Source organism: Polypterus senegalus, chromosome 12, assembly GCF_016835505.1.
Source record: "Polypterus senegalus isolate Bchr_013 chromosome 12, ASM1683550v1, whole genome shotgun sequence".
Taxonomy (NCBI): domain Eukaryota; kingdom Metazoa; phylum Chordata; class Cladistia; order Polypteriformes; family Polypteridae; genus Polypterus; species Polypterus senegalus.
Genome location: NC_053165.1, coordinates 28,248,486 through 28,265,716, shown reverse-complemented (window position 1 = coordinate 28,265,716; position 17,231 = coordinate 28,248,486). Strand labels below are relative to the sequence as shown.

General features: G+C 41.8%; 1 protein-coding gene across 4 annotated transcripts in view; it reads left to right on the top strand.

Moving 5' to 3' along the window:
* The window catches only part of LOC120540415 (apoptosis-inducing factor 3), a 173,423-nt gene that overhangs the window by 142,744 nt on the left and 13,448 nt on the right, over positions 1-17,231 (top strand). For all 4 annotated transcript variants that reach the window (XM_039771151.1, XM_039771150.1, XM_039771149.1 and 1 more), the window contains exons 18-20: positions 3,168-3,285; positions 3,376-3,474; positions 17,112-17,187. In XM_039771151.1, coding sequence (XP_039627085.1) covers positions 3,168-3,285; positions 3,376-3,474; positions 17,112-17,187 — 293 coding nt within the window. The remainder of the gene's footprint in view (positions 1-3,167; positions 3,286-3,375; positions 3,475-17,111; positions 17,188-17,231) is intronic.

Genomic DNA, 17,231 nt, shown 5'->3' with positions numbered 1-17,231 from the left:
AATACATTTCCAAACCTTTCTGGAAACCTCTTTTCACCATATCATTATGGGTTAGATAGATAGATAGATAGATACTTTTTTAATCTCCAAGGGGAAATTCACATACTCCAGTAGCAGCATACTGATAAAAGTAAACAATATTAAATTAAACAGTGATGAAAATGAAGGTATAACAGACAAAACTTTGTATAATGTTAACGTTTACCCCCCCAGGTGGAATTGAAGAGTTGCATAGTGTGAGGGAGGAATGATCTCCTCAGTCTGTCAGTGGAGCAAGACATTGACAGCAGTCTGTCGCTGAAGCTGCTCCTCTGTCTGGAGATGATCCTGTTCAGTGGATGCATTGGATTCTCCATGATTGACAGGAGCCTGCTCAGCACCCGTTGCTTTGCCACGGATGTCAAACTGTCTAGCTCCGTGCCTACAATAGAGCCTGCCTTCCTCACCAATTTGTCCAGGCGTGAGGTGTCCCTCTTCTTTATGCTGCCTCCCCAGCACACCACCACATAGAATAGGGCACTCCCCACAACCATCTGATAGAACATATGTAGCATCTTATTTCAGATTTTGAAGAATGCCAACCTTCTAAGAAAGTATAGTCGGCTCTGTCCTTTCTTGCACAGAGCATCAGTATTGGCAGTCTAGTCCAATTTATCATCGAGCTGCACTCCCAGAAATATATATATATGTCTGTACCCTCTGCACACAGTCACCTCTGATGATCACGGGGTCCAGGAGGGGCCTGGGCCTCCTAAAATCCACCACCAGCTCCTTGGTTTTGCTGGTGTTCATTTGTAGGTGGTTTGAGTCGCACCATTTAACAAAGTCCTTGACTAGGTTCCTATACTCCTCCTCCTGCCCTCTCCTGATGCAGCCCATGATAGCAGTGTTGTCAGCGCACTTTTGCACATGGCAAGACTCCGAGTTGTATTGGAAGTCCAATGTATATAGGCTGAACAGGACCAGAGCAAGCACAGTCCCCTGCGGCGCTCCTGTGCTGCTGACCACAATGTCAGACCTGCAGTTCCCGAGATGCACATACTGAGGTCTGTCTGTAAGATAGTCCACAATCCATGCCACCAGATATGAATCTACTCCCATCTCTGTCAGCTTATCCCTGAGGAACAGAGGTTGGTGTTGAAGGCACTAGAGAAGTCCAGAAACATAATTCTTACAGCACCACTGCCTCTGTCGAAGTGGGAGAGGGATTAGTGTAGCATATAGATGAAGGCATCCTCCGCTCCCACCTTCTCCTGGTAAGAGAACTGCAGAGGGTCGAGGGCATGGCAGACCTGTGGCCTCAGGTGGTGAAGCAGCAGCCACTCCATAGTCTTAATCACATATGATGTCAGGGCGACATGCCTGAAGTCATTCAGCTCACTAGAGCGCCCTTTGGGACTGGGGTGATGCAAGGTGTTTTCCCCAGCTCCAGCGCACAGGTCTTCAGCAGTCGTGGCGATACTCCATCTGGACCCACTTGTTTGCTGGCACGAAGTCTCCTCAGCACTCTGCTCACCTGGGCTGCTGTAATTGTGGGTGTGGGGAAACTCTCTCCTATGCTGGTTTCAGAAGAAGGATGGTTGGAGGATGCAGTCCTCCGAGATGAGAGTGGGTTAGGGTGGTCAAACCTGTTAAAGAAGTTGTTCATCAGGTTTGCTCTCTCCACGTCTCTCTCGATGATGGCACCCTGCTTCGAGCTGCAGCCAGTGATGATCTTCATCCCATCCTACACTTCCTTCATGCTGTTATTCTGCAACTTCTGCTCCAGCTTTCTCCTGTACTGCTCCTTCTTCGCCCTGAGCTGGACTCGGAGTTCCATCTGCATGCGCTTGAGCTCATGCTGATCACCACCTTTACAGTAAAAGCCCTTTTCTTCTGGTTCAAAGGGCCCTTGATGTCACTTGTAATCCATGGCTTGTTGTTAGCATAGCAGCATACTGTTCTTACTGGAACTACAATGTCCATACAGAAGTTGATGTAGTCAGTAGTGCAGTCAACAACCTCCTCAATGTTCTCACTATGTGATCCCTGCAGGATATCCCAGTCTGTAGTTCCAAAGCAGTCTCTCAGAGCCTGCTCTGCTTCAGGGGACCACTGCCTGAATGATTGTGTGGTTGTAGGTAGCTCCCTCACTCTTGGTTTGTAATGAGGCTGAAGCAGAACCAGGTTATGATCTGCTTTCCCAAGCGCAGGCAGCGGGGTGGTGCTGTATGCGTCTTTAAAGTTTGCATAGAGTAGGTCAATAGTCCTATTTTCCTGGGTGTTACAATCCACATACTGGGAGAAGGCAGGTAATGTTTTGTCCAGCGTCACATAGTTAAAGCATGGTTAAACCCGGGTAGCGTTTCGCAAAAACACAACAAACTGCATTCTCTGTAAGTCCTGACATTTTTCACCAGCGCAGCCAGTTCGTCGATCTTATTTGGTAGTGAGTTCACATTTCCCAGGATCACAGAAGGCACCGAAGACTTGTATTACCACTTCCTCTCTAGCTGCTTAGCCTATAGATACTGCCTTCTTACCTCTTCAGGTAAATAGGGAACCACACCGGCACGGGCCTTTGTTCTCAGCGCTAGAAGTTGACTACCTGGATAGATGAGTCTCTGCGTGTAAAAATCCATTTCCAAGAAATAAAAAGTGTCCAGGAAATGAGTCCACATAAAAAAAAGTGGTAGGAATGATCAGTGAGATAGACAAAAAAGGTAGAAATATAAAGTCGTACACGGAGCTGCTGGAAAAGCTGCCACTCACATCGGTGCCAAACAAAGCATTGTGTTAATGAGTATACTGTAGATTGATGAGTAAAAATGTCAGATGCATCCATTTAAAATGAAATCTACAGCAGCATAAAGGGTGCAGAAAGTGAAGGGGTCTGAATACATTTCTTAGTTCACTGGTATCTTCAAGTCTGGAGGTTGGACATTTTTTTGTACTTGTGCCATGCCACCTTGCGTCTTTCGGTGCTTTCCTTCTTGGCACAGCATTCTCTTCAGGTGTACTCAGATGTGTGAATTAGGCCATGTCGCTATGTTTACTAATCTTGGACCACATTTGATACGCATTTGTAAAGGAGAGGGCGTACTAATTGCGTGACTGAAGTCCCAAGTATCTTGTTTAAGTGCACCCGATACAGCCACTTTATTCATGGCCTGTTATTTGATTCCTAGACAATGCAGACTAATGTTTCCGGAGTCTTTGCTGCAGGAGATGTGGTCACCTTCCCCTTGGCAATGCGGAACAATAAAAAAGTCAATGTACCACACTGGCAGATGGCACACATGCAAGGTGAGATTTCTTTACAGGAACAACAAAACTTGCAACCTTATTTTTTATTCTCTCTGAACGTTTGTGATCATTAATTTGTTTCCGCTACAGGTCGAATAGCAGCATTAAACATGCTTGGCCAAGTGACCGAGATAAAGAATGTCCCCTTCTTTTGGACAGCGATGTTTGGGAAGAGCATACGATATGCCGGTAAGTTGTACTATAATGAAGTACATCATTTTATTTCTACCATGATACAAGAAAGAAAAATGTTTCCCTATTCTGCAACAGAATAATTGCAGGTCTGTCTCCCACTATGCAATGCTTTACATTGTGGCAGCCATGAAATTGGACAGCCTTGGCACTCTTGGAAAATAAACCCTTCATACATGGATCAAATTCTATTCCATTTATTCCAAGAAGATCACTCTATATGTGATTTGGACTTCTACTTCTGTTTATATTTTATAAAAATATCACTGACTTGCCACTGGTCCAGTAGCTGTGTGGCATCTATTGGTGAAGAAAGATTCAATCTCTCCAGTGACCTGAGATGAAGACTGTACCCCTTCTGTACTGTTTCTCTTCGGAGAATCCTTGGGTACTGCTGGTGTGACTTTGTGTCTCATGGAGTTGCGAATGAGGCACATTACCTGCATTGTGAGGGAGCGTCAGTTAGGGCAGGGGTGCCCACACTTTATCACCTTGCGAGCTACTTTTAAAATGACCAGGTCAAAATGATCTACCTACATTAAAAATGCTATATATATATATACACTGAGTATACTTTATATATAAAATGTGTTTTGTTGTACCTTGCATAACTGAATAACCCTTATGGCACAATAACAATTCAATACATTTATGGTCACTACGGTATTAGGACTTAATAATCTTTATGTGGGAAGACGCTGACTCGCATAAATAAGTAGAGCCGAATAATGCAGTCAATGAGGTAGCACATTTCCTCATGTTTGGATACTTTTCGTCTGTGAGTAAGTTCCAAAACTGTCCACGAGCCCCAGACTTCAGCTGAATGTTATCCTGTGGTGTCAAAATCTCATCCGCCACTGTAGAGGAGTTTTAGGTGAAACAGTGTTGCAATTTTTGATGCGAGTGAATCACCCTCAACATCTTTCCTAAGTGGATAGCACATAGATGTAGCGATTGGCTCAAGTAGAGCAAAGTCTTGTGTAAAATGAAGGCGCTATATTGCGCCCGACCCAGCACAGAGGCATGTGTAACAGCACAAAGACTCTTTTATTTTTCTTCACCTGTGGGGCACGTTTTCCCTGTGAACCCCACAGGCAATACACAGTCCCACAAGCACTCAATCCAAACACAATCCTCTGGCACCATCAGTCCTCCCAGGCAACCTCTTCCTCCCGATTCTGGCCTCTGAGTAGTGGCTGCAGGCTCTTTCTTTAGCCCTCCCGGAAGTGCTTCAGGTGGTAATCGGCCTAATTAGGCTGCACTTCCAGATGTGGCTGCAGTCCAGCCCACAGAGGCTCGTTAAGCCATGCAGCTCCTCCGGGTGGTGGCCATGGAGCGCAACAGGAATGAGTTGGGAAGTCCCACATTTGTGGCCCCGATGTAACCCAGGAGGGCTGCAACCAAGCGTTCCGGGAGACGTAGAGTGTGCCCATGGCTGCTCCCCCGGATCCAATGTTGAAGGGGTGTCCCGGCCGGGCATGGGACTCGGCCGCCCGTCACACTTGAAACCATCTGTTAAAGTCTCACAGTCAATTTTCAATCTGCTCTGTGTAGCATATGCTGTCAAGTCGGGCACACGCCTTCCACTGCGTCTCCAGCTCTGTTGCGAGGTTTTGGATGTTCCCCAAATCAAGGCGCTGCAGCTTTGAGGACAGATGTTGCATCTTTCATTTGAAAGCATTAACTGAGTTAATCATATTGACCATGGTTTTGTCTTTTCCTTGCAGCTGTAAATTAAGCTCATTCAACACGTTGGTCAGATTGGTAAAAAAAATGCCAAGTCTAGCAGCCATTGATCGTCATTAAGTTGCTTGTGTTCTGCATGTTTAATGACGAGGAGAAACTCCTTTATCTCCAGCCAGGGGTCTTGAAATCTCAGCAGGAATTTCCCCCAGCCATCTGCCTCAACGAAGGCATCTTTTATCATCTCTCCATCTTGGAAGGACTTCTTATGCTTAATGATCGAGTGACTTACCCAGAACGATGCTTCGGTGTGTCTTTTGAATTCAGCCGAGTGAAAAATGATGGCTGTCCGATTAACTGCGATTTTAGTTCCCTCTCCTTTTTTTGTCTCAGATTGCTTTTTGGAAGAACGTCAGTTTCGTAGTTTTTATGAACAGTTCGAAAGTGCCTTTCCACATTTTCCTTCTTTGGAATAGCAATGATAGATTGACAGATCCGACAAACGCACTTCGATTGTGACATCGTGAGAAAAAAATTCCTCTTCCAATTCCACATGTCCAGCCCCCCCTTCCAATTTTTATTTTCATGTCCCTTCTTTATAAATTGGAAGGCTAACTAGATCACTTAGATAGCTGGAGTTTTGCAGTAGCTCACGCGTTTGATCATGCATGCAGGATGACCAGAGTGTTAGAAAAAAAGAGATCTCAGACTGGCCGCCCTGTATGTCAATCAAGTGGCAAATGCCATAGGGAGGATATATTATAGACTAACATCTAAAAGAAAATGTTTTTGAATGCAACGCGATCCAATCTACCGGTCGATCACAATCGATGTATTGGGCACCCCTGAGATAGGGACTCATAATCTGAAATTTCAGCATTTTTTCTTTCAGGTTTTTTGACATTTTAATAGAATTTCATATTTCATACCTACCTGTATGGCTCTCAGGACCCTCGTTAATCGACTAAGATATGCTTTGTCTCTGTATGCGTTTACACATTTCATTCAAAAGACATCATTGTATTGCTACCCACTATCCTTACTAATGGGAATCATCAAAATTCCATGAAGTGTTTTTCGCGGTTAATATGATGTGTTTCTTGAATATAACACTGATTATGAATACATTTAAGCACAAAACGTGCACGGAGAAGGAAACGTTAAATGTGTAGTTGTATTTGTGTCTTAATGGTAATTGTATCCTGTATGCAACACATGGGGCAACACTTTAATAATATTACCCAGAATTCTGTGCAGTTGATATAAACAGGAAGTAGTCAAGACTCCATGTGTTTTACTGTTGTGCATATTTGGTAGTTACAGCAGGGAATGAGTAAAAGTGTTAGGGAAATTAAAAACAAACTACTTTTTGGTTCAAGGGAGGTGAATACTTGCTATCGAATCTGTTGCAGGCAAGCCTGAGTTAATTCAAGCTTCCTGTCTGCCGCCCTCTCTGCAGTTCTGATATTTAATTCTATTAATTTTATCTCAGGGAAGCACAGTGATGCTTCTCTGGCCCCTTGAGGATATTTTAAAGGCTGTTGTACCTTTAAAATGCCCACAAACCCTGTTTAGTTTCTACTTCAGTGCATTTCACAGAGCCTATCAAAGTTCCCAAACATTTCCATGATTCCACTGAAATTGAGGCAAAGCGAATTCGGCCGGGTTCACTCATCACTAATCAATAAGTAACATTTACTACTATAATAATATACCTGTTTTATATGTATGTATTTCATTCATTTAGGGTTTATTTGCTTAAGGAATTGATTTCTGTTGTTTATTTTTGATTTAAACACAAATTGACAAAACTAGCTTTGATTATCTTCTTGTTTTCTTAGGTTTTGTGAACATGATATCAGAGTTAGTGTGTATAAATATGGCTATGTGCCTATTGTTTCTTATCTATTGGGACAAACATATTGTTGCTGTCTGTCAGGGGGAGAGTTAGCTTGATTACAAGTAGGCCCAGCACTGGGACAGTTTCTTAGGCTTATTACTAGTTTTTCGTTTCTGACTCTTGGCTTTCAACTTGATTCTTTTTTTGATATATTTTACTCAGTGTTTATCATCTCTTGGTCCTTTTGCTTGTCAAACAGTGAAAGCTTAGGTACTACTGTGCTGTATCTCCGCTTGGTGCTGTGAAAAACACTTGCTTTAAGCATTTCCCATTTCTTTTGGTGTCCAGAGCCTGTGTGTGTGTCAGGTGATTGAGGAGCACCCCCTGGAGGTCACTATATACACTATATATATATATATATACAGTGATCCCTCGCTATATCGCGCTTCGACTCCATTGCAGATTTTAAATGTAAGCATATCTAAATATATATCACAGATTTTTCGCTGGTTCGCGGATTTCTGTGGACAATGGGTCTTTCAATTTATGTTGCATGTTCCCTCAGTTTGTTTGCCCAGTTGATTTCGTACAAGGGACGCTATTGGCAGATGGCTGAGAAGCTACCCAATCAGAGCACGTATTACATATTAAATAAAACTCCTCAATGATATACAATATGCTTCCCGCGCTGCTTCGCACACTTAAAAGCTCTAACAGCCCATATTGATTTTTCATTGTTTGCTTTTCTCTGTCTCTCACTCTCTCTGAGAAATACAGGCAGATACTTATCCATCATGCAATACCATCAGGGAGGCGTAAGATTGGCCCCATTATTTGCTTCTGACGGAGGGGGTGTGAGCAGAGGGGCTGTTTGCACAGTGGCTCTTTGCTTAGAAGATACGGACGAGCCTGTAAAAAAATGCAGAAAGGCTACCTTCACATTGATCCCTTCATTGCGGCTGCTTTATCGCGGTGCTTCCCATACTTAAAAGCCCAACAGCCCTATTGATTTTTGATTGTTTACTTTTCTCTCTCTCTGACATTCTCTGCTCCTGACGCGCACACTCCTTTGAAGAGAAGATATGTTTGCATTATTTTAATTGTGAGAAAGAACTGTCATCTCTATCTTGTCATGGAGCACAGTTTAAACTTTTGACTAAAGGGTGTTATTTCATGTCTAGAGGGCTCTAATAATGTTAAAAAACGTATTTAGAAGGTTGTAAACAGGTTTTCAATGCTCTAACTGCAAAAATATTAGATTTATAAATATAGAATCCTACTTCTTGGAAATTCGTTTATCTGTCTGGAGCGGATCAACTGCTATAAACGAGGGTTTACTGTATAACTGTGCGGAGAATATTTATAAACAGTGTGGGAGAGTTTCTAAGGGCTTAAAATATATAAAAATAACCATACAAACATATGGTTTCTACTTCGCGGATTTTCACCTATCGCGGGGGGTTCTGGAACGAATATATATATATATACACACACACACACTAGGGGCTTTGCCCCCTGCTCGCTTTGCTTATCAGCCACTTTGCGTCTGTGCCGCTCACGTTTGTGGATTATACTTTCACTAAACAACAAATCTTTTAATTCTCACGGATACGCCTCTTCATTGGGAAGAAACACTACTTTTCCGTGATGGCAACACAAATTAGACGATTTATATGTCTCAGACTTAAAGTTTAAATCCGAACAATATATTGAATCTCTTTTCGCTGATCCGTTATTTCACAGAGTAATAATTTCCATTTGTTTGCGCTAATTCGACCTTTACTATCATTTTTTGAGACTTTCGAATTTTTGTACTTCCCTTTTCCCTAACCTGCTGTGCATGTGTATCGCACCAATGTTTTTGAATTCTTTACGACATTCTACTTTGTCATCTACTCTTTGTCTCTTTGTCCCAGGCGTGGTTAAATCTCTTGGCACAAAGTCTCGTCTCGCGGAATGTGAAAGTATCACTCTGAAAAAGTCACGTCTCATCCCAGGATTTTTTTATTATATATATATATATATATATATATATATATATATATATATATATATATATATATATCACTTTACCTTCTTGTGCTCTAATTGGAAGAACAAAAGAAATGCAACTAATTGCATCTCACATGCTGTACATCTCTTTGGATAAAGGCATTTGCCAAGTAAGTTAAGTATATCATATATGTATATACGCTATATATCCATAATGAGTGGATCCACACCCATCTAGGAACATCCTTGGATATGACGCATGATATAGTATTTGTTTGCTTCCCGGGTCCCCCGTGTGTGGAGTTTGCATGTTCTCCCCGTGTTTGCGTGGGTTTCCTCCGGGCGCTCCAGTTTCCTCCCACAGTCCAAAGACATGCAGGTTAGGTGGATTGGCGATTCTAAATTGGCCCTAGTGTGTGCTTGGTGTGTGGGTGTGTTTGTGTGTGTCCTGCGGTGGGTTGGCACCCTGCCCAGGATTGGTTCCTGCCTTGTGCCCTGTGTTGGCTGGGATTGGCTCCAGCAGACCCCCGTGACCCTGTATTCGGATTCAGCGGGTTAGAAAATGGATGGATGGATGTAATAGAATTTTTTTAACCACACTTTTTTTTTACTTTCTATTCCTACAGTATCTCCAACATGCCTCTTCATTTATTTACTTAGCGTACACATTTATCTACCACAATTTACAGGTATAAGTCACAAATAAATGGTTTCATTTTTCCATATTTCTTCATTCAGAGCACTCGTAGGTTATGGTAATGTCTGCCATCTTCAGTCAGAGTGTTAATGAAGTCAGATGTATAAGTGGTATATTTCAGTACTGGAAGCCACAGGAAAAGGGAGATGAATATCAATCCAACATTCAGACTCCACAGGCAGAAGCATATAACATTCTAAAATTTGCTGAATCTAAATCACGCAATGTTATGCTCAAACCCTTCAGACCCCCAAGTGCGGTGTGCTGTTTGGTGAAAAATCAAAAATGCTGTGCAGATGACACCTAGTGGACAGTAAGAGTAAATACACTCAATAAGGAAATCAGGAAGGGCAATGTTTAGTGCAGAGTTTCTCAACCTTTAAGTATTTGCGACCCGAGTTTTCATAACAATTTTAATCGCGCCCCCCCTAACATTTTTTTGAAATCTAGATGAATATTTTATTATACTTTCTTAACTTTTATCGACATTTATCTAACTCTATATTTATTGTTCTAGTATCAGAATGTAGTTTAAGTTAATTTGTTTTGGTTTCAACAGATGTTTTTCATATTTTTCATTCTTGTTTTCTTTTTTTTACATCTTTGCGCCCCTCTAGGGGCTAAGCTAATGGTTACCTAAAGTGTATGAGATTTATTTTCTTGTTTTTTTATATGTTGTTTCAAAAGCAGAATTTTAATGCAATTTAGAGATTCAATGTAAAATACACATCTTCAAAGGAGCGTGGCATCCAGTTTATACCAGTATTTTGAAGTGGATAAAAAGAAGAGGCATTACTCCAGATGTTTCAGCTTCTTTAACTAGTTCCCTTCACGCATATATAAGCTAGGTAGTGGAGAGATTTTTGGTTGAAAACTGGAAGCAGGGAAGAATTGTGGCTCGAGTGGAAGTGTTCACCCACATGGCTTGAGTGTGAACATGTGAACAAATTTGTTGGTACCACTCCAGGAATTAATTCAACAGAACATTTCAAATAGCATGGACAAAAATGACGGGACCCTTTACCTAATATTTGGTTGAACAACCTTTAGAGGCAATCACTTCAAACAATGAGACTTCTGCCCTTGCCAACTGGTAGTTTGGCCCACTCTTCCTGAGCAAACTACTGCAGCTGAGTCAGGTTTGAAAGGGGTCTTCTCTGGACTGCATGTTTCAATTCTTTCCATAGATGTTCAACAGGATTAAAATCAGAGCCCATAGAAGGCCGCTTTAGAATAATCCAGTGTTTTGTTCTTAGACATTCCTGGGTGCTCTTAGCTGTCACTTTCACTTTCATGAGGCATACAACACTTTCTCAATGAGCTATGAGGGTACCAACACTTTTGTCCATGTTCAGCATATGAAGAGATCTTAAGTAAGAGATCATCTCCTTCATACATATATATATATATATATATATATATATACATACATTTACATACATACATACATCTATATACATATCTACATACACTCACCTAAAGGATTATTAGGAACACCTGTTCAATTTCTCATTAATGCAATTATCTAATCAACCAATCACATGGCAGTTGCTTCAATGCATTTAGGGGTGTGGTCCTGGTCAAGACAATCTCCTGAACTCCAAACTGAATGTCAGAATGGGAAAGAAAGGTGATTTAAGCAATTTTGAGCGTGGCATGGTTATTGGTACCAGACGGGCCGGTCTGAGTATTTCACAATCTGCTCAGTTACTGGGATTTTCACGCACAACCATTTCTAAGGTTTAAAAAGAATGGTGTGAAAAGGGAAAAACATCCAGTATGCGGCAGTACTGTGGGCGAAAATGCCTTGTTGATGCTAGAGGTCAGAGGAGAATGGGCCGACTGATTCAAGCTGATAGAAGAGCAACTTTGACTGAAATAACCACTCGTTACAACCGAGGTATGCAGCAAAGCATTTGTGAAGCCACAACACGCACAACCTTGAGGCCGATGGGCTACAACAGCAGAAGACCCCACCGGGTACCACTCATCTCCACTACAAATAGGAAAAAGAGGCTACAATTTGCACAAGCTCGCCAAAATTGGACAGTTGAAGACTGGAAAAATGTTGCCAGGTCTGATGAGTCTCGATTTCTGTTGAGACATTCAAATGGTAGAGTCAGAATTTGGCGTAAACAGAATGACAACATGGATCCATCATGCCTTGTTCCAACTGTGCAGGCTGGTGGTGGTGGTGTAATGGTGTGGGGGATGTTTTCTTGGCACACTTTAGGCCCCTTAGTGCCAATTGGGCATCGTTTAAATGCCACGGGCTACCTGCGCATTGTTTCTCACCATGTCCATCCCTTCATGACCACCATGTATCCATCCTCTGATGGCTACTTTCAGCAGGATAATGCACCATGTCACAAAGCTCGAATCATTTCAAATTGGTTTTTTGAACATGCCAATGAGTTCACTGTACTAAAATGGCCCCCACAGTCACCAGATCTCAACCCAATAGAGCATCTTTGGGATGTGGTGGAACGGGAGCTTCGTGCCCTGGATGTGCATCCCACAAATCTCCATCAACTGCAAGATGCTATCCTATCAATATGGGCCAACATTTCTAAAGAATGTTTTTAGCACCTTGTTGAATCAATGCCACGTAGAATTAAGGCAGTTCTGAAGGCAAAAGGGGGTCAAACACCGTATTAGTATGGTGTTCCTAATAATCCTTTATTTAGGTGAGTGTATATGTGCATGTATACATATATATATATATATATATATATATATATATATATATATACAGTATATATATATAACAGGAGGTGATGCAGTTCTAGGCAGGTGACTAGGGGTGCTGAGTGGGTTGGAGGGGATAGCTATTCCTTATAGTACCAAGAGTACCGATAGAAATAGTGACCATGGCCTGGAGAGTAAAAAGCAGAAGTTCCAGGAGTACATAATGGTGAGTACCATCTATCTTCAAACACTGCAGAGATAAAGGAAAAACTGCAAATTGCAAAACATTGAAGTACCAGTATGGGAGGCCGGTGTGATGGAAGGACAGGGGGAGTCAACCTGACAGAGCTACATGCTCCCCTGCCATCCCTAGGCAGAACTACCAGTAGCTCCCGTGATATTCAACCAAAGGCATTCAGCTCCTGTAGTTCACAAGTTGACACAAACTCTTGAGATTTTTAATGGCAAGCGCCGTATGATCTTGATTTAGAGCCTTCGTTCAAACTTATGTTTGCTTACAGTTTTTATTTAACCTGAAATAGAAACCAGGCTTTCCTTTTGCCCATTAATGTTTCTCAGGTAAAGAAAGTGTCTACAAATTTGTGAAATTTAAATCCTCCGTTCTAGTATGAGTGCATTCAGCCCCCATTTTTGAAAAGAACAGGGATTACCTGCTTGTGGGTTTGACAACAGCACATTGTGGTCCATTAAATCTCATCCTGTACATTCTTCTAAATATAGTAGCTGGACTAAACAACCTTTTCTCATGAACGCCTTTTATGCTCTAACACTAAGCAGGAGTGCCTTATTATGATTCATTGTTTAACATGTTTAAGCCAATCCTGAAGTCACCATACACCACCATTCCCTGGAAATCTGCTCTTCTGTTCAGTAATGAGGGGCTCCCGAGTTACGTTATCAGAGCCTTGTTGAAAACACAGGCATGGGATAGCTTAGGCCCTGCAGTCACAGAATGGTTTTGTTGCTATCTAAGGAAAATCCCGCAGATCAGCGAAACCTGAGCTCTTCTTCAGTACATGGTACACCTGAGCTGATTGTCTCGTAACTTCTTGTGATTTCTTTTAAAAAAAAAAATTTCCCATTGTTTTGTGTGTAATATAAGTAAAGCTATCTGAGCCATAATTAACTGGGTGAAGGTTTGCATTATTTTTGCTGTATCCAAATATAGACTGTCACACAGGGTTCAGTTCTTTAGCTAGAAAAGAGCTATGAAAAACAGAAGTTATTACTTGCATATATTTGACTTTAGTGAAGACTGAAATTAAGCACCACTTACTGTACATGTTTTTAAATTTCCAATCCTCTGTAAAACTTCCCCAGCTGTGATTGACAAAAGGTTTTTTTAATCAATGTTGTGTTCGAAGTGACAAATGAGTCTCAAAATAAGTTGGGATGCCATCCAGGTCTGGCGAAAATAAAGTAAAATAAACAGGCACACGTTGGCATTACAAAACAAAGAACAGGCCATCGCCTCTGCATTCACCTCGTTAGGATGTGCATGAAGAGCTCTGAACACTTGGCTGCTCAGGTCTTCTGGGGATGCCTGTCTCGACCAGAAAGGGCGGGGCTTCTTGGGGTCAGTTACCCTCTTTGGGTGTTGCGGAAGAGAGAGACAATACCATTAGTGACAGCACCTCTTCTTGTCCTGGAGTTGTATTGCACACTTCAAGTGATGATACTGTTAGCGACAGCACTCCTTATTGTTCTTGAGTAGTGTTGCATTCTTGAGGTGACGATACCATTAGTGACAGCTGCCCTTCTTGTCTCAGAGTGGTTCCATACTTCAGCTAACAATACTTCAGCACCCCTTATTGTTCTGGAGTGGTTTTGCATACTTCAGGTAGGACCCGGAAGCCAATTTCTGACATACATATGTGATAATGTTTATGCTTTGCTTAGAAATAAAAACATCAACATCAATGAAATTTGGAGTTTTATACTGCGTGTTTTTGTGACAAACAAAAGGAGACCATTCAATCCATCCAACACCCTTGTTTAGCTAATATCTAAGCTGTCCCAACATCTCATCCAGATTCTTCTTAACAGTTGTCAAGGTTTCTGCTTCAACTCAATGTCTCGGTTGATTGTTCCCGCGTCCCACAACTCCTTGGGCAAATAATTGAATCCTGGCTTTAGTCCTAAATGTGCCACCCCTTAATTTCCACTGGTGTCCTCAAGGACGTGATTCACCCTACAGCCGGGTTTACACCTCACATGATGCGACGTGTATTCCAGCAGACGCTTCTGCTATGCAAGTGTTATACTGTTTATACTTGCACACGTCACGTAGCTTTATGTAAATCTGGAAAATTCCACCAGGGGGCAGTTCAAGATATCATCACGGTGAGAAAAGTTTCGAATTCACTGTGTTGTGAATTGCCTGAAACATCCATTATATTACGAGGACACCTTGCCACAATATCTCTGAAAAGGATGTTTAATGATTACATCCATCAATTTGGGGATGCGCCCATTCCACCAAGCCTCGGACGTGAGACAGAAACAATCCCTAGACAAGGCATCAGCTCATCGCAAGCTGAACACAAGCAGACATACACTAGAGTCATTTTAGCATCACCAAATCACCAACCCTTCATGTCTGTGGAAGGAAACCGGAGCACACTGTGGAAACCCAGCAGGAAAACATGCAAACTCCAGGCAGGGAATACCAAGGACGTGACTCCCTGCAAGGCAGCAGCACTACCACGCTGCCAATGTGCCGTCCCCACATGTGTAATTATTAACAGTGTTCATTTTACTTATCTGTAAAATGTAACATACATATTTTAATGCATTTCATCATGAAAGTGTCATCAAGTATAATTCTAAGGATTCTAAATGTGCAGAGAGCCGGAATATCATAGATTTAATGTGTTCTGCATGGCGATTGCTGCTCGCCACTGCTGTCAGTTCAGGAGGAAGCCCCAAAAGCATGTAGCGATTAACAACTGGGTCAGTTTTAAGATGACGTTTATGATGATCTACTTTAATGATAAAATAAATTACAAGATTAAAGTGGACATTTTGAGATTAAAGCTGAAATTTCCACTTTAATAACAAAATAGACATTTTCATTGTCTCCTTAAATTTTTTTTCTCTGTAGCTCAAATACACTGCCATACATTCTGATGCTGTTGTGAAGGTGCAAAAAAAAAAAAGATGGTATGTGAGACTTTTAAAATGTATCCTGTCATTACATTGGGGAATATGCAACGCTTGAATATAAAAGAAGCACCACAAATGCATTTGTATGTCAACATTTTGCTTCATCACATTGAACCATTCATCAAACATCGAATCCTGCAAATTCATCCTGTGGGATCTGCAAAGCAGTTTTCTGTCACATGTAGATAGTAAACAGAGACTCGGACGTCGCGATTCCGACGGTCACACTGCAGGCCTCGACTTTTTGCTGGTACTGCAACTCACGTATGTGTCTTGTTAAATGAGTTCTGATTGTTTATAATGGTAGTGATGCTAGTGGATGGGTCATGCAGTGTGTTGTGACAACTGTGCTCAATCCCACCCCCAGTCTGACGATCTGACCGAGTGACACCCCATCACCACTCCGTTGTTTGTGCTCGATTTGCCAAGGATGACCACCCTTCCCATCAGTGGGTCATTAAGATAAATTTTGTTGCTGCACCACAAAAGCTGAGAAAGACACCGGGGGAACCACACTGACACCAACAACAGATGTGCTGCATATGCAATGTATTTCGCTATTTGTACTTTTCTCTATTTGATGGTTACAGCAGAATTGCTCTAAGCATTACAAAAAATCCTATCTATAACTTGCAAGGGGCACCAGCATGTATGTTAAACAGATAGAGAGAGACAAAGAGTGGGGCTAAGGACAGAATGTCATATGTGAATGGTGGCTGCTAGAGGGGCTTCCACAGCAAAGCCAGAAGTGACATCAGAGATTATCGCAGGACTTCTTTTCTGGTCTGTGGATGGAAGAGAAGGGGATGTTAGCAACTGCACCCTCCTCAGGCATTGGTATCGGTATGCTTACCTTGTAAGAGCCCCTTGGATGTTCTCAATGCAGATGTGTGCGACAGTGTACTTCTCTGATTTTCCTTTTTCTGGGCTTTGGTGACTTGGTATTTTCTCTGCTTGGTTTTGACCATGGCCCATTTTTAGTTATGATTTGACTTCTTGGCTCATGGTTCTTGCAGTATTTTGCTTTCATTGCTTTTCTTCTGGTGCCAGTACAGTGAATAAGTGGCTGAGCCACCACATTAGGGAGACTGAGGTTCAAACTTCTTAAGGTAGGCCAGCATGTTTTGTTGTTTTTTCCTTTGCTTATTTTGTACTTTGAGTTCCCTTTTCAGGTGTTTGGTTTTACTTTATTTAAGGTGCTGTTTTTAGTTCATTTGAGTCTCCTTGAGGTGTCTTTGCACTGCCTCAAGGGCTTCATTTATCATATTTATTAACGTGCTGTATAAGCATTTCTCTGAACTTGGAGAATTCACCTTCCTCTTCAAATTGTTCATACTGTCTCTAGGTAACAAATGCTCATACTTTCTCAATTTAACAGATGAATATATTTTACAGCAGGAGTTCTTCAGATCGGTGCATTTAAAAAAACAAACTTTAACCATAAAACAGCTTTCTTGTTAGTTTAAGTTAAGATAGCCAAGGTGTAGCTCCTCATCTAATGTGGCATTGCATGTTTAAAATAACACCACTTTGTGCTTTTCCTGCCAGGTCATGGAGAAGGGTTTGATGACGTGATCATCCAAGGAGATCTGGATGAACTCAAGTTTGTGGCTTTCTACACAAAGTAAGTGCATGACAAAATGCAGTGGCTACACTGGGAACAGATTT